We start from the raw sequence: 24,955 nt of genomic DNA, 5'->3' as shown, positions 1-24,955 counted from the left end.
GCTTTTTTAGCTGCCGCGTCACACTGTTGGCTCATGTCAAGTTTGTGGTCAACCAAGACTCCTAGATCCTTTTCACATGTACTGCTCTCAAGCCAGGTGTCACGCATCTTGTATTTGTGCCTCTCATTTTTTTTGCCCAAGTGCAATACTTTACATTTCTCCCTGTTAAAATTCATCTTGTTTGTTTTTGCCCAGTTCTCTAATCTGTCAAATTCCTGTCTCATCCATCTTCACATACTAGAAAGGCCAAAATATATTTTCATCCTTCCCTCTTTGAACAATGCTTATCATGATGACAAACGAATGGTTAAATATGTTTAGTGTTAAGTACCATATTTCACCATAATTGTCACATTTTTATGATAATTATTCTTTTCAAAAAAGGGGGGGTGCGACGATTATTGGTGAAAAACCAAAGTATGACCTTTAATCGAGGAAACAGTGTTTATGAAGAAACATAAATAAGTTTATATTGCTTATTACTTGTTACTAACTGTTTTTGGTGTGATTAGGATGCACAGAATATGTGTGAACAGGTACAGGAAGGACAATAGGTAGTCTGAATTGGGGCAAGGCATTCTCATGCACGCTTACAATGCCCTGTGACCATTATGTGGTGAATGCTTTGGGACTGATTTGAAAAAAGGAGCTTGACTATTATATGGTGGTGACCATTAGGCAGTGGAATATGTAGCACACATTTTGAATATCTGCTGCCAGAGCTTCCATTCGACCCCTCTCTTCATGCCAGTATTGAGTTATTATGCCAACCCAAAGATCCTGAAATCTAGCACCAGCAGCTACCGCTATAAATACAGGAAAGTGTGTGTGGTTTCTCATCATAACCAGCTATGAAGCAGAGGGCCGGTCCACCCACAAGGCAGGCTGTGACAGCTGCCTTGGGCAGTGGAATGCCAACAGGAGGCATCTCTGGGGGTGTGCTGCCTTGCCATCTGAAGAATTAGACGAGCGACCACAGACTCCTTTCCTCATGATTATGAGAAAACATTTAAAGGGCTGTCCAGAACAAAGGTTCTCTATTATTGTTGCACTCAACAGGAAATAGGTTACCTAGGAGCGAAGAAGTAGGGGCTGAGGTCCCTTCAGTGCCCCTATAAAATATGTGAAGGGGCCTGGCTCCGCCAAAGTTCATGGCAATTGCCATTCTAATGGTGGACGTGAGCCACATTATGTGATTGATTATGCGAGGTGGGGCTCACTTGCCCCCTTCCTCATATTTTATTCAAGTTGGCACTCCTGATGGATTGCAACTAGCAAGTGCTCTGTGGAAGTAGCAATTGTACTGCACTGTGGATCGATTCAACTGCAGGTAGAAGTTTGTTGGCTTTTGCAATTGTAATGCATTTACTATCCTGGCCCTCATTGCTGGATTAATAAGAGCTTGAACTCAGAGTTCTTTCTGAAGGCTTTGACGCCTACATCAGATTGGTACCTTCCCAAGGCACAGGTTACAAGGAGTAGCAATTCCATAAGAGGGAAAGATATCTATATTAAATACCAGATGACCCTCGGGGTACTGGAAGTAGATCACAGTCTCTTGGGAGTTCAATATGCCTGATATAAAGCACACTTCGTCACATCTGCACGACACATCTTAGAATGATTATAGCATTTGATTGTACTAGTGTTTGATTGTTACACATTCCAAGGTTATTTACAAATGGTGTTGCACCCATTGTTGCTTATTTGTTTTTAATAACTGAGCATATAAAAACAGAGAATAATGCTGATGTCTTTGATGAAAGCAAAAACTCCTTAGGGAAAGTGAGTTGAACCTGACCAGGCAACCTAGAAAAATTTAAGGAGAAAGAGACAGCCAGAGAAGGATGGAGGTATGGGCACTTCTGACTGCTCTTCCGATTCTGCACTACCTGAAACAGCTCTGGTCACACAGGCATTATCCTCCAGGACTTCTCCAGCTTCCTCTCATTGGAGCCATATGGAGATTTGGATTCAAGATTGATGAAAATACTCTCATTCAGGTACTTATTGCTTAGTAATAACTCAGTCTGATGTCAGCAATTGTTTTATCTATTTCCCCCAACAATTGTGATATTTCAGCTTCAACGATGGCACGGGTTAAAATGGTAAATGCCATAAGCCTCCGTTGTCAGAAGCTGTAAGCAATACAAATAATAGTAATAATGTAAATAGTATTATTATTAATATTGCAAAGCACAAAACCATATAAAAGTTGAAAATACGCATTAAAAACTACAGATCAAAAATATTTATTGTATACTGTTAAACTGAGGAAGGAGGAGAGAACACCCTCAAAGGAAGAATGCTTTATGAAAATCTTGGAATATGCAGAGAGGTCAAAAATTGATAAAAGATACAAATTTAGAATCTTTTAAAGAAGATTAGAAAACCTTTCCAGTCTATATAAAAAGTTATTTCCCATATTCAAAGACCACAGCGGGGTTTAAACTGTAAGAAAACAGCATACTGTTAGAGTTTTAAGAAACATGTTAGAGAGGATCAAATTAGATAAGATGGAACTTTAAAATGCAATAGTATGTAATTCGAGTTATAAACATTGATATTGGGTGAGTGGGAAATCACTTGTTTTGTTGAATTGGAATATAGTGGTACCTTGGGTTAAGTACTTAATTTGTTCCGGAGGTCCGTTCTTTTTTTCTTTTTTAAAAATAATTTTTATTAAATTTCCAGTTAACAAACCAATCATATCACATTAATTCCAAATTATACCAATACATAATAAACTCCAAATATGTAGCCAAATTTTAAATTTTTGTTGGGGGTACCCATGCTTCAAGTTCAGAAAGGGTCCAATCATGTCATATTTCTGCTGCTTTGATGTTCACAAGTCCCATCTTTCCATCTCTTTGTTGTTATCCTTTACAAATCCCGTCTTCCAATCTTCTTGCTGTTATCATTTTTCTTCTTAATAACCTCTGAGTTATCTCCACAAGCGAGTTGAAGCAAACATTATTATAGTCCTGTGTGGATTTTCACACTGATCCAAAAGTCTGATTCAAACAGCAGGCGTCATTTCAGCAGTTCCCATAAAATACAGTCTAAGCGTCTGCTCATTAACTTTCCCAGACCAGTTGCTCCATAAATCAGCCTTTCCAGGGGAGTTCTTGCCAAAGCAAACATGGAATTTAGATATGATAACAGAACACTGGCTCCCTCCCCCTTTACTGTAAATCTTGCAACAAAGTCAGTTTCATAATGGCGGTTCCCAATTAGAACTGTGTCATCCAAAAGCCTTTCGTTACCTTTCCAGATCTTCCGCAAAACAGAGCCTTTAGTTGATAATTTTATTTCCACACAGTTTATTTTCCTATCTCACTTGCTATCAGTCACGTGGCGGTACTTCTTGGGGAGTGGTTGTTAGGTAAATCATATTGAAAAAGTGAAAAGTTCCCCCCCTTTCCGATCCGTTTCAACATACCCACATAGTTTTGATTCTTTGATGTAGTCTTCTGTTCAGTCCAACCCGTCACTCAGCTTCTCAGTGGTCGATTTAATTAGCAATCAGTACACCCTTTCCTTCGCTCGAAACATGTGCATTTACTCTTCTCCAATTATTTATCTTGAGCAATGCAACTAGGATCATAATCAGAAGTAGCGTCCAGGAGATCCAAAAACTCACTCGAATTGCTATTATTAAGATGAATGTATTGCCAAGAATGTTGTTTTTGTTTCAATTATTACAAATTTTAGACAAGATGGATTGTTTCAAGAGATGGCAGAGAGACATTTCTAGCTTCGTCTGGCAGGGCAAGAAGCCCAGAATAAAATTCAAAATATTAACTGATGCAAAAGAAGGAGGGGGGTTTGCCCTGCCAGACCTTAAACTTTACTATGAATCAGCAGCTTTCTGCTGGTTGAAAGATTGGCTGCTTCTTGAAAACACTGACATTTTGGATCTAGAAGGTTTTAACAATGTTTTTGGGTGGCATGCATACTTGTGGTACGGCAAGGTTAAAGCCAATAAAGCGTTTAAAAAACATATTGTCAGGAAAGCATTGTTTAATGTTTGGACAAGATACAAAGACTTACTTGAAAACAAAACCCCAAGGTGGTTGTCACCAATGGAGGCGAAGGCTATGAAAAAGCTCAATATGGAGGCCAAATGGCCAAAATATTGGGAAATTTTGGAGCAGGAAGGAGACAAATTGAAATTGCAGAGCTTTGAGAAACTAAAAGATAAAGTGCGAGACTGGCTTCACTATTACCAAATAAGAGAGACCTTTAACTTAGACAAAAAAATTGGCTTCCAGGTGGAAAAATCAAAGTTGGAAACAGAACTGTTAGAACCCAAAACTAAGATTTTGTCAAAGATGTATAACTTGCTGTTGAAATGGAATACTCAGGATGAAACGGTTAAATCTGCAATGATTAAATGGGCACAGGATGTTGGTCATAACATTATGTTTGCAGACTGGGAACAGTTGTGGACCACCGGTATAAAATTTACGGCATGTAATGCCCTAAGAAAGAATATTATGAAAATGATTTACAGGTGGTACATGACCCCAGTCAAGCTTGCAAAAATCTATCATTTGCCCAATAATAAATTTTGGAAATTTAAAGAGACTGAAGGTACATTCTTTCACCTTTGGTGGACATGCCCAAGGATTAAGGCTTTCTGGGAAATGATATATAATGAACTGAAAAAGGTATTTAAATATACCTTCCTGAAGAAAAAAGAGGCCTTTCTCCTGGGCATGGTCGGCCAATTGGTGCCAAAGAAGGACAGACCTTTTTTTATGTATGCTACAGCAGCAGCAAGAATACTCATTGCAAAGTATTGGAAGACACAAGACTTACCCACTCTGAAAGAATGGCAGATGAAGGTGATTGACTACATGGAATTGGCTGAGATGACTGGCAGAATTCGAGACCAGGGAGAAGAGTTGGTGGAAGAAGATTGGAAAAAGTTTAAAGACTACTTACAGAAATACTGTAAAACTTATGAATGTTAAACGGACGTCGGATGGAAAATAAGCAGTGTTGGTAAAAAGATTAATAAGAATATGTAAATATAGATTGATAATGATGGAAAATGTATTTTTACTATAGGTTAAGATGTTGAGTAAGGTTAAGTGATAGAGGGTAAGGATTTGCTGAACTAAATATTTGAACTGGAATACAAAAAGGGAGGTGTGAGGAGGTCAAGAAACTAGTGAACGAAAGATAACATAAGAAAATACTAATCTTTTTTACTCTTTTGCTTTTTGGGGCTTTTCACTTTCTTTTTTCTGTTATTATGTTAACTCTTTTTTATTGTGTACTTTGTATGTGTTTTGTTTTGTATCTTTTCTATTTTTGTTATCTTTATTGGCTTTTGTATTTTATGTTTAAATTCTGAAGTTATTGTTTTTCTATGAAACTTTAATAAATAGCATTTTAAAAAAACAAAAAACCCCAAAAACTCACTTGAGGGCTTTCCGTCCAGTGCCCCCACCCCCTCCTTCTTTCAAACTCGGGGGTGATTTATTGGCAACTGCGGACGAGGCAGCATTTTCCTATCCCCTGGGAAAACTCGGGAGGCTAATTTACTCCCATCATTAGCCTCTTAACCTGACCGTTCTTACCCTGAAACTGTTCTTAACCTGAAGCACCACTTTAGCTAATGGGGCCTCCTGCTGCTGCCGCGCCGCCACAGCACGATTTATGTTCTCATCCTGAAGCAAAGTTCTTAACCCAAGGTACTATTTCTAGGTTAGCAGAGTCTGTAACCTGAAGCGTATGTAACCTGAAGTACCACTGTATAATTGTTGAGTAACAAATGTAACTTTCTATATGGAAAATTTCTATATTCCAATTGTTTTGTTAATTGGAACATCATCATCATCATCATCATTATTATTATTATTATTATTATTAACCACCCAATAATACGCCCCCACAGAAAAAAATCAGATTTTAAAAGGGCAGAGGATGTCAATGAAATCAACCAAAGGTCTAGTTTAAAAAGAAGGTTTTGCCAGGTGAACTTCCCTGGTGAGAGCATTCCACAGACGGGGAATCACTGCAGAGCAGGTCCATTCTTGTGTTGCCACCCTCTGGACCTCTTATGGAGGAGGAACACAAGGAAGGGCCTCAGAAGATGATTTCAGGGTCTGGTTGAGATCATATTGAAAGAGGCGGTCCTTGAGGTATTGTGGTTCTGAGCCATTTAAGGCTTTGTAGGTCAAAACCAGCACTTTGAATTGGGTCCAGAAACTAATTGGTAGCTGGTGCAGCCGGACCAGGAGCGATGTAATCTGCTCTTGTTCCGGTGAGCAACCTAGCCGCTGAATTCTGCACTAGCTGAAGTTTCCAAACTGTCATCAGAGGCAGCCCTATGTGTAACACATTGCAAGTAATCTTACCTTGAGGTTACCAAGGTTAAGAAATGTAACTTTCTATATGAAAAAAGAATAAAATATTATTACAGAAAAAAGACAGACCACAGCATTCATTCACAGCAGCCTCTCAACAGGCACTAACCTCCATGCCCTATTCAATCTTTTTCACTCAAACCAGAAGCACTTATAAAAAACAAATTATAAACTAAAATACCAAAATCTTCTTAAAGGATCTCTGCGGTAAACTAGGGTTGCCATTTTTTTAGGAAATTGTTGAGCTTTTTCCATTGGGTTGCCATACATCTCAGTGTTCCTGACATTTTGCCGATTCCTGTCAGGACATGTCAGGAATTTTCCTGATGTATGGCAAGCTTACAGTAAGTGCTAATCTCCAGGTAATACTCTCTCCAAGATTACAATGGCAGGGCTGTGAAATCAGCTTCAGAGAGTCATTTAGAAAGCCGTGAAACTGGTGGCAGTTGGAAAGGAAGTCTTGCTACCACTTACAAGTTGACCCATAGAAAATACAACATTTTATGTTGCCTTGTGTTTCCCCCTGATTTCACATAGCTACCCATGCTGCCATTATCCTACTTTGTATGGTTTTGTGCTTTTCAGTATTAATTGGAATCTTGCCCCTTTATACTAGTTTTAATGTGTGTCGTTCATAGCTGCAGGTTGAAGGGAACTCATCTCCAAAACACATTGTGTAACACAAGAAGCTGAATTAATAAAACAGCTTATTACAGTATGTTCTTGATCTTGTCTTCCTTTCGTTCTACTGCATGTTGCAAAAGGGCCTATAGCAGGTATGTCCAACTTTCAAGAGACTGAGATCTACTCCCACTATAAAAAAACTGGCGGTGATCTACTAAATTTGTTGAGCTTTTTTGGGGAGCCAAAGTTGTTGAGCTTTCAGGAGGGTTCGGAGGGGCCCCTAGATCTACCACAGACACACCACGATCTTCTAGTAGATCCCGATCTACCTGTTGGACATCCCTGGCCTAGAATGCTGTGTACTTCTCCCCTTCCAACAGACGGAAGGGGAACAAGTTCGATTGGCAATGAAGCAGGAGCACATCAGCCTTTCTCAGCAGCAGCTCACGTGTAACTAGAGAAGACAAGAGACAAACAGAACAGGCACCTTTCCATTGCCTCTTCCGCAAGCATTAACTCTTTGTCAGACCATAGTTTAGTTTATTTGCTTATTTCTTAAATACAATTCTGAGCCTTTTTTCAGTGAAAACTCTTCAAAAAATACAAAATTACTCAGCCATCAGATACGAACATATTAACTTTTAAAACATTGGAATTGGTAATATTCTCTAGCCAGACATGTATCATCTGAATTCCTTGCCATATATTTGCATGGTGGTGATGCTCCTGCTGTGACCCACCATGGGTCTGAAACCTGACCCAGGACTCTAGCCCAGCCTATGCCAACCTGGTAGCCTCCAGATGTTTTGGACTACAATGCCCATCTGCCCCAACCACCATGGCAATAGTCAGGGATGGTGGGAGTGCTAGTTCAAAAGCATCTGGTGGGCTACAGATTCCACATCCCTGCACACACAAAGATTGTGGCAAGATCATTTTCTGGCAATGACTTGTGCATCTTCTTGTCTGTCGCAGGAGGGCTGGTTACTATGAAGTGTCTCTGCTGCTCTGATCCTAGGCAGAGGCAACATGGCTAGGAGGGAGTAAAACAAATGGGTTGGAATTATGGGAGGGAGGGAGGGAGGGAGGGAGGGAGGGAGGGAGGGAGGGAGGGAGGAAGGGAGGAAGGGAGGAAGGAAGGAAGGGGAGGGGGAAAGATGATAGCAAGAGAACTGCACATAGTGAGAAACTGCAGAGGTGAGGGAGGATGACGTTCTCGTTTTAAGTTGAAATATCCAACTGCATTTTTTGAACACATTGCTCTCTTCTTTTTTGACCCAAATGGTAGCTGGGAAAGCAACATGGAAATATTTACACCATATGGTTTGGACATCTACCCATTGTAGTACTGTCTGGATTCCAAGCAGTTAAAGAAGCGCTCATTGACCACTCTGAAGAATTAGACGAGCGACCAGAGACTCCTTTCCTTAGGGCTCTGATAAAAGGGAAGGGTAAGTAGTGAAGAATAAGAATTTCTACTGGTATTTTCCCAAGATGAAACTTTTAAAGGGCTGTCCAGAAAAACAGAACAAAGGTTCTCTATTACTGCTGCACACAACGGGAAATGCATTACCTAGGAGCCAACACCTAGGGGCTGAGGTCATTCAGAGTGGCTAGTTCTCATGCTATCAAATGACACATTCGTTTGTGTCAGGGCTGCTTCCAGATCCTAGCTCACAGAGGATCACGCTAGCCAGCGTTCACTTTATAAAAGTCTTTATTGAGTTACAGTTTCCAATTTCAAACTGCTGCGTGCAGCCCTACGTCTTATCAGCTAGACCAGCGAAGCTCCGTCTGAGTCCCCGCCTCCTGTACACCAACTTAATACCCTAGCCTTACCCCACCTTTTCCGCCTTTCCTTTCTTCTCTGGGTCCCTCTGCCCCCCGTGGTCTCTTCCTTCCGGGACTCTTCTGACGCTGACCCCCCGGACCCTTCTGTCTCCTTGCGGCGGGCTTTAGGACCTGGCTCCCTTTCCGGGCTGCTTACTGTGCCGCCTTCCTGTGCATTTGAACTTGGCGCGCGCGCCCAACCTTCCACTTTCCGCTTGACCGTTTCTTCGCTCTCCGATGGAGGTGTGGCCACTCCTGACTCATGCCCTCCCCCCTGCGGCGAGCCGCCGTATCCCGATGCCTGGCGCCCTTCCTCCCCACTGCGCTCTGTTGGGGACGTTGGCCCCGATTTCCAACTGCTGCTCTCTGAACCCCCTTTTGTCCCTTCTTCCTGGGGTGTCCCCCTAAGCTCCCCCCTAGCTCTGGTCACTGGCGCTCCTTTCTGTGAATCTTCCGATTCACTGGAAAGACTCGGAGATCTCGGGTCGTCGTCATCACTCATCTTTCCTTCGGACTCCTCCCCCTCGCTCTCTGTTTCCTCCCTTGCCCTCGCCTCTGCTCCTGAACCCCTGACAGTTTGGGTCCATGAAAACCTGGCTTCAGCACATGTGAAGATTTGATTGATTATGACATCTCTAAGAAACACAACACACTGCTTCTCTCAACAAGCTCTTCCAACATGTTTTGGGCATGGACTCATGTGGCAAATATAACATGTGAACTTTGCAATCACATAGTTACTATCATCATTATGAATTATGAATTGCTTCTTGCATGTATGTCTCAAGGCAACTTACAGAGATATAAAAACAGTTTAAACTATGAATAATCATAGTTTAGAAGTCCCGGGTCCTAAGTAAGTCACATTATCCTCCACCAGGGCCAGGGCCTTCTCAGTGAAGGCTCCAACCTGGTGGAATGCCCATGAGACCAGGGCCCTGCAGGATTTAACTTCCTTCCGCAGGGCCTGTGTTGTTGTTGTTTAGTCGTTTAGTCGTGTCCGACTCTTCGTGACCCCATGGACCAGAGCACGCCAGGCACTCCTGTCTTCCACTGCCTCCCGCAGTTTGGTCAAACTCATGCTGGTAGCTTCAAGAACACTGTCCAACCATCTCATCCTCTGCCGTCCCCTTCTCCTTGTGCCCTCCATCTTTCCCAACATCAGGGTCTTTTCCAGGGAGTCTTCTCTTCTCATGAGGTGGCCAAAGTATTGGAGCCTCAGCTTCACGATCTGTCCTTCCAGTGAGCACTCAGGGCTGATTTCCTTAAGAATGCCTGTAAGACAGAGTTATTCTGCCTGGCTTTCAATTTGAATTTAGCCTGGTCTTTTATTTCCCTTCCTCCCCTCCCCTCCCTTTTTTATGAAGACTACCCGCTCTGGGATCCCACAGCTAATTCTCCCCTAGTCTCCTCTCTGGCCCAAATAGGACTAATTTAGCCAGCTAGCCCTGGTGATCATCTAATGTTTATTGGCTGGATTTCCCCCCTAAATTGATTTTTGAATTCTGAATTTATTGTTATTCACATTTTATACTGTATTTTATGCTGTTTTTGGCTGCATCAATTAAGTGTTTTAAAGTTGCTGTTAGCTGCCCTGAGCCCAGTTTTCTGAACTGGGAAGGGTGGGGTATAAATAAAAAAATATTATTATTATTTATTATAAAAGGTTTTAAAATAGTACAAAAACCAACAACAACTAAATATGGGTTAAAACAATAAAATGTATACACCTATTGAAGTGACCTTTGTACACGACTGGGAAAGCTTGTTGGGGGAAAAATGTCTTCCTTTTTGGGGGGAAAGTGCAGAGTCATATTCTGAATGTGAAGCCTTATTGCACCAGGGAATCGTTTGCCTGTTTGCCCAGGACCGAGGAGAGAACAAAAAAGTTCCAGGAAAGCAACTTCTTCTTTGGAGAAAAGAGTTTATTGCAATCTGTGCACAGAGACAACCAACAGAATAGCTTCTGAAATCTGGCTGCAAAGTAATACACATCAGCAAACTTTCTTATACTTGAGAGCATTCACCCATCTCCCAAATCCCCCCAATCAGCTGGCAAGTTTACAACTTATTCCCTTTCAAGGCATACAGCTATATAGCTAGCTAAGCACCCCCTCCCTTTCCCCCTATACGTGTCTTTTCTTATACGTGTCTTTCTTCTTCTTGGGTTACTGAAGCAGGAAGCACAAGGCAGGAAACGGCCTCTAGCCTGCCTGATCAAATTTAGCAAGCAACTGTGGGTCTTGCTAGCTGCTTAACCACAATTGCAGAAGTAAGCTTAGTGCAGAAACTCACTATGTGCAGATAATATTAAGATTGACCCTTCACTCTCCCTTCAAATGCAGTTCCAAAGAACAGGGACATTCACTCTGAAAGACACAGAGTGTCTGCTGAAAACTTTCTGCTGAAAACTACAAATGCACAAACTTATTTTTGTCCCACTTTCGTTGCAGTATAGTTTCCCCAGACAGAAATAATGCAGTAGTGTTCAGGCAGCATTGCAGAAGAATTAACAAAGCAGAATATATCCACCATTGATGCATTACGTCTTGTCAAAAATATGGTGCAGAATTCACCCTCAGTAAAAAAACCCAAACCTGTCTAACTGGACCAGTAGAAGTAGTAACTGGTTGACACCGCACATTATATCCTTAAAAACAGTGTCAAAAAATTGGCAGAATTGGGTTTGTTTGGTTTTCCATACTTTTTATTGAAACTTTTCAGAAACACTAAGCAAACAAACAAAAAAAAGTAAAAGAGAGAAAGAAACGTCAAGCCCTGTCTCAAAGGTAGATCTGAACTCTTGTCTCACACAGAATGGAGTGGACCCTCCCAGCTCTCACCTGGGTGCTTCCCTTTCTTCCCCCAGTCTCCCACCCTGGGAGATCTTTCCTTCTCTGCCTCTCACACAGGGTCTTTCACCAGCCGGCAATCACCTTCAAGTGTGTACGCAATAGTCCTCCTCCATTCCAGTATGGTGACTTTATCTCCCAAAAAATTCCAAACATTCCTCCATGGTTTTTTTATAAAAAACAAATTCTTCATTTCTATTTAAACAGGAATCTCTGCAATTTAGTCATATACAGTGGTACCTCAGGTTAAGTATTTAATTCGTTTCGGAGGTCCGTACTTAACCTGAAACTGTTCTTAACCTGAAGCACCACTTTAGCTAATGGGGCCTCCTGCTGCTGCCGCGCTGCCAGAGCCCAATTTCTGTTCTCATCCTAAAGCAAAGTTCTTAACCTGAAACACTATTTTTGGGTTAGCGGAGTCTGTAACCTGAAGCGTATGTAACCTGAAGCGTATGTAACCTGAAGTGTATGTAACCTGAGGTACCACTGTACAATATTAAAAAATAACCCATAGTTATTTACTTGTTGTATATTCATTATTTTACACCCAGTTTTATATCTTGTGATCCCATTTCCTGTAGGCAATGATTTTCCATCCTAATTTAGCAAGAGAGAAAGAAAAAAGCTCCTTCCATTTCCACCACTTCCATTCTTTTCCCAATAGCATCACCAGAAGCTTGATAGATAGAAGTGAAATTTGATCGTGATGGCCTTCCATGGAAAGATCTAAACTTGTCGACATCACACTGTATCAGATACCAGTTTTCTCTTCAAAAATCAAAACGGTAGAGCTGTCAATAAATCTCACTTTTTGCTGATACTGTAAAGTGTGGATGCATGTGACGTCATTCTGAGCGTCTGCACATGTGTGAGCGGCAAAACCCTGAAGTAACCTGTTCCGTTACTTCTGGGTCGCCATGGGAGGCAACCTGAAAAGATTTAACCTGAAGCGACTTTAACCTGAGATATGATTGTTGTTATTTCTCATTGATTTTCCATAGGTATTGCATTATCAAATGGGCACACCTGGAGGCAACAGAGACGCTTTGTTGTAGTCACTCTGCAGAAGCTGTGGCGGCAAAAGAAAGGCATGGAGCACCAAGTAGCAGAGGAGGCCCATCAGCTCGTGGAGGCTTTTGCACGTTCAAAGGGTATGTGATGCTAAGTGATGGTGCTGAGCTGGCATATGGAGATATATTTGTGTACTACCTCTGTCCAGTTTAGAAAGGAATGTGATATGTTTTTCTTGGTTCCTAATGGAGATCCCAGCAATTTCTCTTGACCACCATGAACTCCCACTCTCAGTATGAACTGGACCAGCTGAGCTAACATTAGTATAACTTTATTTTGCAGGACAGCCACTTGACCCCTCCATGCCCATCGCTACTTCAGTCTCTAACGTGATATGTGCTGTGGCTTTTGGGCACCGGTTTGCTCTTGGAGATGAACGGTTCCAGAAGCTGATAGAAGCCATAGAATTTATCCTACAATTTGTATGTAGCTTTGGTTATGCTGTGAGTAATAATAATAATAATAATAATTTTTTATTTATACCCCGCCCTCCCCAGCCAAGGCCGGGCTCAGAGCGGCTTACAAGCAATAATAAAAACAAGATGAGTGATTACAACTTAAAAACAAAAATAAAATACAACATTAAAATAATGGAACATTAAAATATTAAAATGGAGCCTCATTGCAGGAGAAGGAAAAGAAAAAAGAAAAAGGGGGCGGAGGGAATCAAATTGGCTCCAATCCAAAGGCCAGGCGGAACAACTCTGTCTTACAGGCCCTGCGGAAAGAGATCAGATCCTGCAGGGCCCTGGTCTCATGAGACAGAGCGTTCCACCAAGTTGGGGCCAGTGCTGAAAAGGCCCTGGCTCTGGTTGAAGCCAATCTAACTTCCTTAGGGCCTGGGACCACTAAGGTGTTGTTATTTATGGACCTTGAGGCTCTCTGTGGGGCATACCAGGCGAGGCGGTCCCGTAGGTACGAGGGTCCTAGGCCGTGAAGGGCTTTAAAGGTCAAAAGCAGCACCTTAAATCTGACCCTGTACTCCACCGGGAGCCAGTGCAGCTTGAAAAGCACTGGATGAATATGCTCCCATGGCAGAGACCCTGTGAGGAGCCTCGCTGCAGCATTCTGTACCCGCTGGAGTTTCTGGGACAGCTTCAAGGGCAGCCCTGCGTAGAGCGAGTTACAGTAGTCAAGCCTGGAGATGACTGTCGCATGGATCATTTCCATTCCTGCCAAAGAGAGTAGTCATTTCCATTCCTGCCAAAGGGCTTTAATACCTCCCAAGGGCTTTAATACCACAAATCAATATTCTGATAGAGGGCTGGAGAAGTGAGATCAGGTTTAAATTGATCTGAGATAAGGGCCACTTACTATCTCACAGCCTGATCCATTGCTCATGATTATCATTGAGATAAAAAACACGCACAACCCCCCCCCCATAAAACAGCAACAAAAGAAGACTTTGTCCACCACAGGAGACACTTTAGAGGGAAGATGAGACAAAAATGGAACAATGACCTTCAGAACAGGTCATCTAGAGCCCACCAAGGGGAAGAGAGGTGAACAAAATAATCTTGTGGTCCTTGTGGTCTCTTCCAACTCTATGATTCTATGATTCTATGATTCTATGATTCTCAAGAAGGGAATTACATCGTTTTGTTGCCATCATGAAAAACTAAATGTGTCTACTCTATACCCACCTAGCAGTGGCAATCATGGTGAGGCCCCTGCAGCCACCACTTGGCTGGAATTTTTTTTAATGAAAGAGAAACCAGCAACTCAAGCACTATCGCTATTGCTGAGGAATGCAGCCCCCTTCTGGATGATCAACTAAACCCTTTCCTCAAATTTAAGTTCAGTTCTCCACATTTCTACCTCCATTCCTAATCTGTAAAAAAAAAAAAAGGACTCATGAAACTTACTTGAATTTTCCCCCACCCCTATTCTCCACCCACCCCCACCTACCACAAAAGGGCACTAACTTGTTCCAGGAGAGGTCCTGTGATTGTGCCCAGTTCTGGAATGATACCTGGGAGCTGGAAAAATATTTTGAGCCATACTTTTCTTTCACATTTTCAGCTAGGGATAATTCACAGAACCCAATCATTGTTTGATTCCAGAGAAGCTATGGACACCTTCCTTCTTCTTAGTGAGACTCAAACTAATATGCTAGCCCTGAAGAATAATGCAGATCATGTTTTATAAGTGCAATTCCGAAGCACAAATGGTTTGAACAAGCTTCCTCATGGTAATGGCAGCATTTCTGCTATCTTTCCTTTAGCTTTATGAAATGCTCCCATGGCTCATGAAACATCTCCCAGGGCCCCACAAGAAGGCTTTCTCCTGCACAGAGATGGTGCGTTCATTTGCAAAGGAGGAGATAGAGAAGCATAAGGCGAATCAGTCCCTGTATGAGCCACAGGATCTCATTGATTTCTATCTACTTCAGATGGAGAAAGTAAGTATCTGCTTGAAAGCGAATGCTGCTCATCCAAGGAATCATTATATTCCATGTTATGAGTGAACAGGGAGAGGAGCTGAGGGAAGTCTGGGGGGTGGGGGTGGGAGGGCTGGTTTTCTTTTCGGGGAGGGGAAATTGTTATGTTGAAATCTTTAATACAAAATAAAAAAATAAATATAAGTGAATACTAATCGCTTGCCAGGACACCAATACCTCTCTCTGCCCCCCCCCATTCCATCATAGTCATTTTAATTGCTAAAGTGAGTTGACATCCTTCCATAGGCATCTACTAAAATAGCTAGGAAAGGATAGATATTTTCATGTACAAATGTGAATGCAAATGAGCATCTGCTTCAAAACTGTAGGCAGCTCATTCAAGGAATCATTATATTCCCTGTTATATGTGAATACTAATCCCTTGCCTGGAAACCAGTACAGTGGTACCTTGGTTCTCAAACTTAATCCGTTCCAGAAGTCTGTTCCAAAATCAAAGTGTTCCAAAACTGAGGCATGCTTTCCCATAGAAAGTAATGGAAAACGAATTAATCCATTCCAGACTTTTATAAACAACCCCTAAAACAGCAATTTAACGTGATTTTTTCTATCTAATGAGGCCATTGATCCATAAAATGAAAGCAGTAATCACTGTACTGTACTATAAAATAAATAAAACAGTATTGTGGATGATAACAATTAAATTTAAAATTCTTTCTTACCTGCACTGATGATAGTCATTGTTTGGATGGTAGGTTTTTATCCATTTCCGTAGTCACACAATCAATCAATCAATCAATCAATCATAAAATGAAGAACAAGCTACAGACACAAAAATGAAAAAGCCACACAAACAAAAACGCAAAAAAATAGCAAAAACAAAAGCACCAAATATAAGCTCCAAATATCACCTCATGACACTTCAATCGGAAATGGAAGGCTTTGATTACAATGGGGGGGGGGCACAAATTAGCAGCGCAACAGTGAAAATGGAAGCTCAGGAGCACATTCAGATTCCGAAGCAAAGTTCGTAAACTGAAACATTGACTTCCAGGTTTGCAGCATTCAAGTTCCAAGTTGTTCGGGAACTAAGCTGTTCGAAAACCAAGGTACCCCTGTGTCTTTTTTTCTGAATCTCAGTTGAAAATCGCATTGAGTTCCCTCCAAATATTTCTCATAGTCAATTTAGTTGCTCAAGTGGGTTGACATCCATCCATAAGCAAATATAGAAATGTCTAGGAAATGTGAGTGGAAAGGAGTGGAAACTGAAGTGTATTATGGGGTCTTGCTTTGGAGCATTTTTTGGATTGATGTTTATCTGACATTCAAATGTGGACTGAGAAAACAGAAAATCCAAAACAAAATATTCTTAAACTAAACTGAGGATGCCTCCATGAAGTTTTAAATTTATTTTTCTGTCAAACGAGTGTGTTGCTAATAGTAGCCTGTTAGTTTTCGGTGAGTTTACCAGAGGTCTGGTAGGGATTTCTGACAGGAGCTTTACAAGATTGTTTTTGATAGCGAAGCCTACCTCATGTATCTGACCTTCTTGTTCCGATAGACCTTTCCAGAAGAATGTGTAGCCTCCTTTTTCTTCCTTCAATTGTCCCTTGCTTGCTCTTTGACTCTTTTGAAGCACTGCAATATTGATGTTAAAATGTCACATCTCTCTTGCGATGAGGCAGTTCTGTGTTCAGGATGCTCATTATCTGTGTTATATCTGTCCATATATTCCGTGTTCCAAAGTTCAATTGTCTTTTACCACTGCTGGGTGGTGACCCCTCTGGGCATGGTAATCCAGTCAGGGGAAAAGAGAGGCAGACTATGTTTAGGGCACCTTTTCTAGCCCCTCCCCCATTTTGGAGTGAGCAGAGTAGATCCTAAAAAGGGCTGCTCAGTCATGGATACAGCTGCTGAGCTGCTCAACTGCCTTGTTCCTTGAGTCAGAATGACTGAATCTGTATCCACCGCCCATGTGCTGTTTCATGACTAAGGGCTTCCACATTTCACAATCCTGCCCCTGTTACCATATGCTGATCACCATGGAACTTTTGGTGTTTGGGTTTGGGATGAGTTTTTTGACCAATGAACAGTCTTCGCAGTAAGGCTCTGTTCTGATGGCATGAGTTGTCATAGCAACCGGTAAATTCTTATCTGCTGCAGCTTTCATCCACCTTTAGAACCGTTGTAACATACCACTTGTTATCACCCGCCTGTTCTGCCGTTGATGACTTCTTGGGTCATTCTTTGTCTAGCTCCTCCCCTTTGACCTTACCGCCTTGGGTGACCCTGCTGGGAGTACGAGATTCCCAATGGCTTCACTCACAAGGGTCATAGGAATCTGCAAGCTCACTCATCGCGAAAAGGTGATGATCCAGCGAGTGAGGGCAGCAACAGCAGGGGGTGGGGGTGGCAGCAGTTTCCCATTTCTCCTTAGGCACTATAAGAGGATACCCCACCTCTCAAGAAGCATGTGTGGGTGGTATGGTAATAAGTGGGGGAAGGAAGATAAAGTGCTGAAGGACAGAATGCAATGCATATAAATGACATGTCACTTTCCCCATTTTCAACACCAGAGCAGGAATGACCCGGATTCCACCTATGATGAAGAAAACTTGGCCCAGTGCATTTTTGACCTCTTTACAGGAGGGTCGGACACAACTACGTGTTCTCTGAAATGGGCACTTCTCATCCTGGCAAGTCATCCAGATATACAAGGTGAGAGAGGAGAGCCAGGGCTTCGCTTGACCACTAGGGTGGAGCATAGTTCTTTAAAGGTTTCATAAGGAAGCCTACAATAGTAGGGTTGGAAGGGACCCTAAGGGTCTTCTAATACAACCCCCTGCAATGCAGGAATCAACGCGTTCCCCCCTCCAGTTTGATACCATACCACAACTTGTTTTGTTTTGCAAATCTGCTAGCAGTTTCTTTATGCAGCAAATGTACAAGAATGCCCCTGCTGTGGGGTAAGTGACTGAGCCTCATTCCTGCCTCTCTATGCTCCATTACATGAGGGATGCGGGTGGCACTGTGGTCTAAAGCACTGAGCCTCTAGGGATTGCTGATTAGAAGGTTGGCAGTTCGAATCCATAAGACAGTAGAGCTCCTGTTGCTCTGTCCCAGCTTCTGCCAACGCAGTTCGAAAGCATGCCAGTGTAAGTAAACAGGTAGTGCTGCGGTGGGAAGGTAATCAGTATTTCTGTGTGCTCTGGCACTCATCATGGTGTCCAGTTGTGCCAGAAGTGGTTTAGTCACGCTGGCCACATGACCCGGAATGCTGTCTGTGGATAAACACCAGCTCCCTAGGCCTGAAAGCGAGATGAGTGAAGCACCCCATAGTCTCCTTTGATTGGACTTAACCGTCTAGGGATCCTTTACCTTTACCTTTTATATGAGTGATGCTAGCCAAAGATCAGATGAGGAAATGAGTATTAGTGAAAGCATGCCAGTGTAAGTAAACAGGAAATATTGAGGGCTGGGGGTGGAGAATGAATATATGACAGCCTTTGATCCCAGCCCTTCAGCAAATCCAGCCAGCCCTGGTAACCAGAAACAACTGCGATGAGCTTCACTTTCAGCCTTTTCACACCTGGGATCTAGAGTGGGGAAGAACCATGTACACAGATGAGCTCTTTGGAGGACCAGGTGACCTAAAAATGCAAGAAACTGGACGGTTATGGACCACCGGTGTGAAATTCACGGCATGTAATGCCTTGAAAGAAAATATTATGAAAATGATATATAGGTGGTACATGACCCCAGTCAAGCTTGCAAAAATATATCACTTGCCAGACAATAAGTGTTGGAAATGTAAGGAATCTGAGGGAACATTCTTTCACCTTTGGTGGACATGTCCAAAGGTTAAGGCCTTCTGGGAAATGATTTATAATGAGTTAAAAAAGGTATTTAAATATACCTTCCCTAAGAAACCAGAGGCCTTTCTTCTGGGCATTGTCGGCCAATTGGTGTTAAAGAAGGATCGAACTTTTTTTATGTATGCAACAACAGCAGCAAGAATACTCATCGCAAAGCATTGGAAGACTCAAGATTTGCCCACTCTGGAGGAATGGCAGATGCAACTGATAGACTACATGGAATTGGCAGAAATGACTGGCAGAATCCGAGACCAGGGAGAAGAGACAGTGGAAGAAGACTGGAAAAAATTCAAGGACTATCTGCAAAAGCATTGCAAATTGTTTGAATGTTAAAATGATGCAGGATATAAAAATAAGATGGCATTAGTAAACTAGTGGAAAGAAATATGAAAATAACTGAATTATAAGAACAAAGATGAAACTTGAATAATATTATGTCAAACTTAAATACTTGAATATTGGATAATGAAAGGTTAATTTGGAGACATAATTGCTGAAATGTATAAGTGAAAACAAACTCTGGGAGAAGGTGAAGTATTGCGGAACATGATTTTGTAATTAGGAACACAGTAAAGGGAGACGTGAGGGAGTCATGAAAGAGGTTTATGGAAACAACACTTAAAAAATTGAATTATTTTCTTTTTTGTGTTTTTGTTTTATGTATTTTTTACCTGTATTTTTGTATGTTTCTTACAGTTCTTTTTTGTCTTTTTGTATTGTTTGAATTGTTTAAAATCTTTAATAAATATCTTATAAAAAATGCAAGAAACTGGGACTCATTCACAGAGATTTATGGAATATATTCAAGGAAATTAAATGTCCATCTGAAATAAAATGCAGTATTCACAATAAAACTTCTGTTTCCATCATTCTCTTCAGATAAAATGCACAAGGAAATAGAAGATGTCATAGGTTCTGCTCACTCAATCTGCTATCAAGACAAGAAGAAACTGCCCTACACTAATGCTGTGATTCATGAACTACAGCGCTTTAAACCTCCCGGTACTTTTGGGTTGCCTAGGCAATGTACAAAGGATTTGAAGCTGCGCGGTTTTCTCATTCCCAAGGTATAACAGTGTGATACAGCTGCACTCCTGTAGCCCAAGAGCAAAGAGCAGCAGAAGGTTGCATATTGAGAGATGCTGCCAGGCATACAGGAACTTCCTGTCTAGTCAAAAATCTGAAGGGCAAGAGCAGGAGCTCCATCTGCAGACATGTTTCACCATCAGCAAGTGCCATTCCACGGGGCAATTGTGGCAGGGGAGGAGCATGTATTGGCCAGAAGTCTCCGCCTGGTTGTGAGCTTTCATTTTAAAAGAGGTGGGGGAAAGTCCCCTTGTGTTCCTGCCTGTACAGAAAGTTTTTACAGTGATGAATACAAAGCCACCCACCAAAATAAGAATAATAATAATAATTCAGATCAGTCTCTGCAATGATTAGTCTTGGGATAGTGTGGGACAATAAAAAAAAGTATTGATGTGAATGCATTCCAAGTCACTTGTTTCTTATTTGCAGGGGACTATTATTGTTCCCGATCTGCGCTCTGTTCTTCTTGATCCAACACGATGGGAGACACCTGCAGAGTTCAACCCAAATCATTTTTTGGACAAGGATGGACAATTCGTGAACAGAGAAGAATATCTCTCATTTGGTGCAGGTAAACGCAGAAGACCAAGCTATGTTGTGATCTGTAGATGTGCTTACTGGTCTGCTTCTAGGAAATGACATCAGCAGCAGCACAGGAGGGAGTGGGCCAGAGCAGAAGGAGCATCTTTCTGGCTGGAATGGCACTGCTGGTCAGCAGAATGGGGCAGGGCAGTGGCAAGTTAAGGGCATCTCTGGGTTGGTGGCTTGGGATTCACACATGCACATACACTTATGTGGTCTCCATCTGCACCTCCCAACATTTGCCACCCCTGCCCTGTCCCTGAAAGAGGCAGCACTGCCAGCACCAGGATAGTGCTGTTCCCTGTCACACATCACCACTGCAAGCCACCCAACTTCTCTTCAGGCAGCAATGCTAGTTCCTACCAAGGTGAAGTAAACCTGGCAGGAGAGTTTGCTCCATGGTCTTAAGCCCTTTCTGCATTGCTGATTTGGGCAGTTGACCAAAGTTTTCCTTTCATTTTTTAAAATCAAGTTTTATTAAAAAGCTTTATACATAAGACACAATAAAAGCCATGCTAATCTAAAAGGGAAAATAGAAAAAAAATTAGGAAAGGAAGAAAAGATTGAAAAGAAATAAAGGAAATTGCAAGGTCCTCTATCAAAATTAAATCTTCACCCTTATTCTGCACACAGAAAAGTGAGCCCTCCCAGTTCTCACTGGGAGCTAGACCCTCTTACACTGGCTTCTAGCCCTGGGAGATGCTCTCTGCCCTGCCCCTCCCACAGGACCCTTCATCTTCAATCCATCCTCTTCCTGAATGTATCTTCCTTGATATGAGATTGGGAACTTCAAATTACAGAACAAAACATAAGTATAGCAAGAAGAAAGAAAGGTTAGCACTGACCAGGCTAGAAAACTGACAGCAGCCTTGATGTTTTCCCTATCCTAACTATGTCTATTTTGCCAAAGTGTTGTGCGGAATGTTTATAGCTACAAAGCAATGAACATTGGAAAGTAAATTATTGCTCACTTGCTGCCTTCTACTTGTCTCCTCTTCAGGGGCTCGCATTTGTTTGGGAATGCAGATGGCAAAGATCGAAATATTCATCTTCCTGACCAGCCTGCTGAGGGCATTCAGTTTTCAGCTGCCAAAAGGAGTCAAAGAGCTCAATCAAGAGGCTATAATGGGGATTATAACACATCCCCATCCTTATAAGCTCTGTGCAGTTCCCCGCTGCAGCACATAAGAAAATAGGAAAATATTAGGGGCTGCACCCCTGCTTCCTGCACTTGGTGACCCCTTGGCCACTCCTGACACATGAACCCCCTAGCATTTCCCCTTCCCTTCTCATCTCATCCCATGCAACTACTGAGGTCTCTTTTCACCTTCGCAGCTCCATTTCTGAAGCCACTTCTCTCTTATCTTCTGCAGCTCTGCTTTGCATCTGTTTTCCCCTTCACCCCATCTCCTCCTTTTCTTCAGGCCCTTTCATGCCCCTGCTTTCATCTTCATCCCTCTCCCAATGCCTCCTTACTCCCTCCTTTTTGACAACTTCCTTTGCATCCCCATTCTTACTCTTGCTCCCTTTTCTCCTCCCCCTCCCCTTCCTTTTCTCAAATCTCCCTTACACACACATTCCCACACCTCCTCCCCTCTCCCTCTTCTGCAGCCCCCTTCTAACACCCCCATGCTATGTTATTGTATCTTTAAGATGAATAAACTCCTAAGAGCAAGGCTATCAGCTTCTCCATTTGAAAAATGTTAAGTTTCTTTGATGGATACTGTACATGTGTGCTTGTTAATAAAATATCTCTCTAAATCACTACATTGAACCCGAAACCTGGAACACGGACCACACAAGGTATCAGGAGTGAAATAGGTTGTGTGGAGGCACTATGCAATATTTGAAGGCTTCACATCCTTTATCCCAGTTAAGGAATGGAAGGGGGAGAAGTTTGAAACAGACGTTCCCCTGACTTCCACTAGCCTTTCCTTCAATGGCAGAAGTTTGAGTAAAATGGAGATGGTGGAAAACTGAGATAACTGTGGCTTTAGGAATAATGGAGGATTGGAGGAACACTGAGCAAATGGTGTATTTTTATGTGTATATGTGTTTGTATATATAACATTTTAACAAGGAGAAACAGCAGAGATGGGTACGTAAGCAACCACCCAAAAGCTAAGAAAACAGAAGAATGAAATGGAAAGTGGAATTAAAGAGGACAAAGAGACTTTGGAAAACAATATGGATGAAGGATTGCCAGAACAGAAGGATGAAATGGTGGAGCTGGAGGCAACAGATGGTGTAATGAAGAAGTCCTTCACAAAAGGTGACTAGAGGACTGAAACAGCCAAATGGCGGTGTTGTGATGTTGGAGGAGTGGAAGGAAGCCACAGATGAAGAGATGAAGAGACATCAATTAGATGTTGGGGGCTCCTACTCCTTTTAACTTTTTAAACTTTTTAATCTTTTAACCCTCTTCTTATCAAAAGTTTGGCAACCTGGGGTTTTATATCAGACAACTTGTGAAGTTGGCAATGTAAATTAGATCTAACGAAGTTGAACAGCTTAACAGCCACTGCCCAGCCTATTTCAAGGACTCATAACTCTAAACAATTTAATTAATCTTCTGAACTTTTTCCGAACTGACTCTGACTCAGGCTTTGACTCGGCGTTTTAAATGAACTAAGGGAGGTGAAACTGTGTTGCAGGAGTGTTCCGCTTGCGCTTGCCTTTGCCCTCTTGGCTTGTGGGCCCAACTGTGCTGTGTGCCTGCTCTCTCTTCCCAGTTGTGGGTCCGGCTATCCTGCATGCCAGCAGTGCTCCTGGACTGAGACAGACTGGTTGAGTGCTCGGCATGGAGCCTGGGTTAAGATATATTACTCTGCAGAGGACTCAATTGAAAGGCACCTAGGGAAGCCAGAGAGGGGGGTTCCACCCTCAAGACGCCAGAGACTCTTAAGCCACAGGGCTGGCAGCTGGTTGCAGCAGAGGAGAGGTATCATCCTGTGGCCCTGAGAACACCAGCTGATGCCAAGAGGAACCCTTTCTCTGCCACTACAAGTGCTAGCGCAACAGCAAGAGGAGGGCCCCCTGAGACCATCGGGCATTGACATCAAACAGGGCATTTACTGAGCCTGCCCCGCCTTCCTTTGCCCGTCCCCTGAGGTCGCCTGGTTGTTCAGGTTGGCAGATTCAGAGATCATTCAGAGATCATTCAAGTAGACTCGAGCTGGCGCGTGATGCTACAAGAACTTTGTCTGCTACAAGAACCTTTTTTCTTTTCTTTCCTTTCCCCCCTCCCCCTTCATTTGCCATTTGTTTTAGTTTTTTATAGTTCATTGATCCATGATAATATCTAAGTTTTGCTTGCTTACTGTTAGATGTTTGATTTTTGTTCTCCTGCTATTTAGGTGTTTTTTCTTCCCTTAATATACATTATATGGTAGTTCTGTTTAGCTGTGGAATGTTTTGGGGTTTATTTTTTAATTTAATTAATTGGTTTGTTTAATATTAGAATAGTAGGCTGACAAAGAATATAATAGTTTCATACAATCAGAGAGGTAGCTGATGTTTAGCTGGTTTGTTCTACTTGACTAATTAGAGTTATCGAGTGGTTGATACTATAAACAGAATAACTCTCTTGCGGGGACACAATTAGTGCCAGCACCGTCCGTTAAGAGTTTGGGTGTAATCTTCGACACCTCCCTTTCCATGGAGGTGCAGATTGCAGCTATAACAAAGACAGCATTTTTTCATCTCCGCCAAGCTAGGCAGTTGGCTCCTTACCTCTTTCGCCCTGACCTAGCCACTGTGATCCACATGACGGTCACCTCCAGATTGGATTATTGTAACTCACTCTACATGGGGCTGCCCTTGAGACTGACCCAGAAACTCCAGCGAGTGCAGAATGCCGCGGCGAGACTCCTTACGGGATCCTCGCTGCGAGATCACATTCACCCGGTGCTATACCAGCTGCACTGGCTCCCGGTGGAGTACAGGATTAGGTTTAAGGTGCTGGTTTTAACCTTCAAAGCCCTATACAGTGGTGCCCTGCAAGACGAATGCCTCGCAAGACGAAAAACTCGCTAGACGAAAGGGTTTTTTGGTTTTGCGTTGCTTCGCTAGACGAATTTCCCTATGGGCTTGCTTCGCAAGATGAAAAGATCTTGCGCTTTTTTTTTAAAGCCGCTTGAAGAGGCGCAGTTGCGACAGACCGTGCTTCGCAAGACGAAAAACATCGCAAGACAAAAAGACTCGCGGAACGAATTCTTTTCGTCTTGCGAGGCACCACTCTACGGCCTAGGACCCTTG

General features: G+C 42.4%; 1 protein-coding gene and 1 long non-coding RNA gene across 2 annotated transcripts in view; one reads left to right on the top strand and one right to left on the bottom strand.

The window, feature by feature from the left end:
- LOC308585203 overlaps positions 1 to 24,955 on the bottom strand; it is a 154,966-nt gene that overhangs the window by 95,107 nt on the left and 34,904 nt on the right. The gene's annotated exons all lie outside the window — the stretch shown is intronic.
- On the top strand, positions 1,718 to 23,665 carry LOC308585000 (cytochrome P450 2J2-like). Its single transcript, XM_081190425.1, has 9 exons — positions 1,718 to 2,003; positions 8,293 to 8,455; positions 12,688 to 12,837; positions 13,040 to 13,200; positions 14,982 to 15,158; positions 17,732 to 17,873; positions 19,910 to 20,097; positions 20,546 to 20,687; positions 21,699 to 23,665. The coding sequence occupies exons 1-9, from the start codon at positions 1,848 to 1,850 to the stop codon at positions 21,884 to 21,886; spliced, it is 1,467 nt and encodes a 488-aa protein (XP_081046551.1). The 5' UTR covers positions 1,718 to 1,847; the 3' UTR covers positions 21,887 to 23,665.

Source organism: Podarcis bocagei (assembly GCF_964188305.1).
Source record: "Podarcis bocagei genome assembly, chromosome: 4".
NCBI classification, from domain to species: domain Eukaryota; kingdom Metazoa; phylum Chordata; class Lepidosauria; order Squamata; family Lacertidae; genus Podarcis; species Podarcis bocagei.
This window is presented reverse-complemented; position numbering and strand designations above follow the sequence as displayed.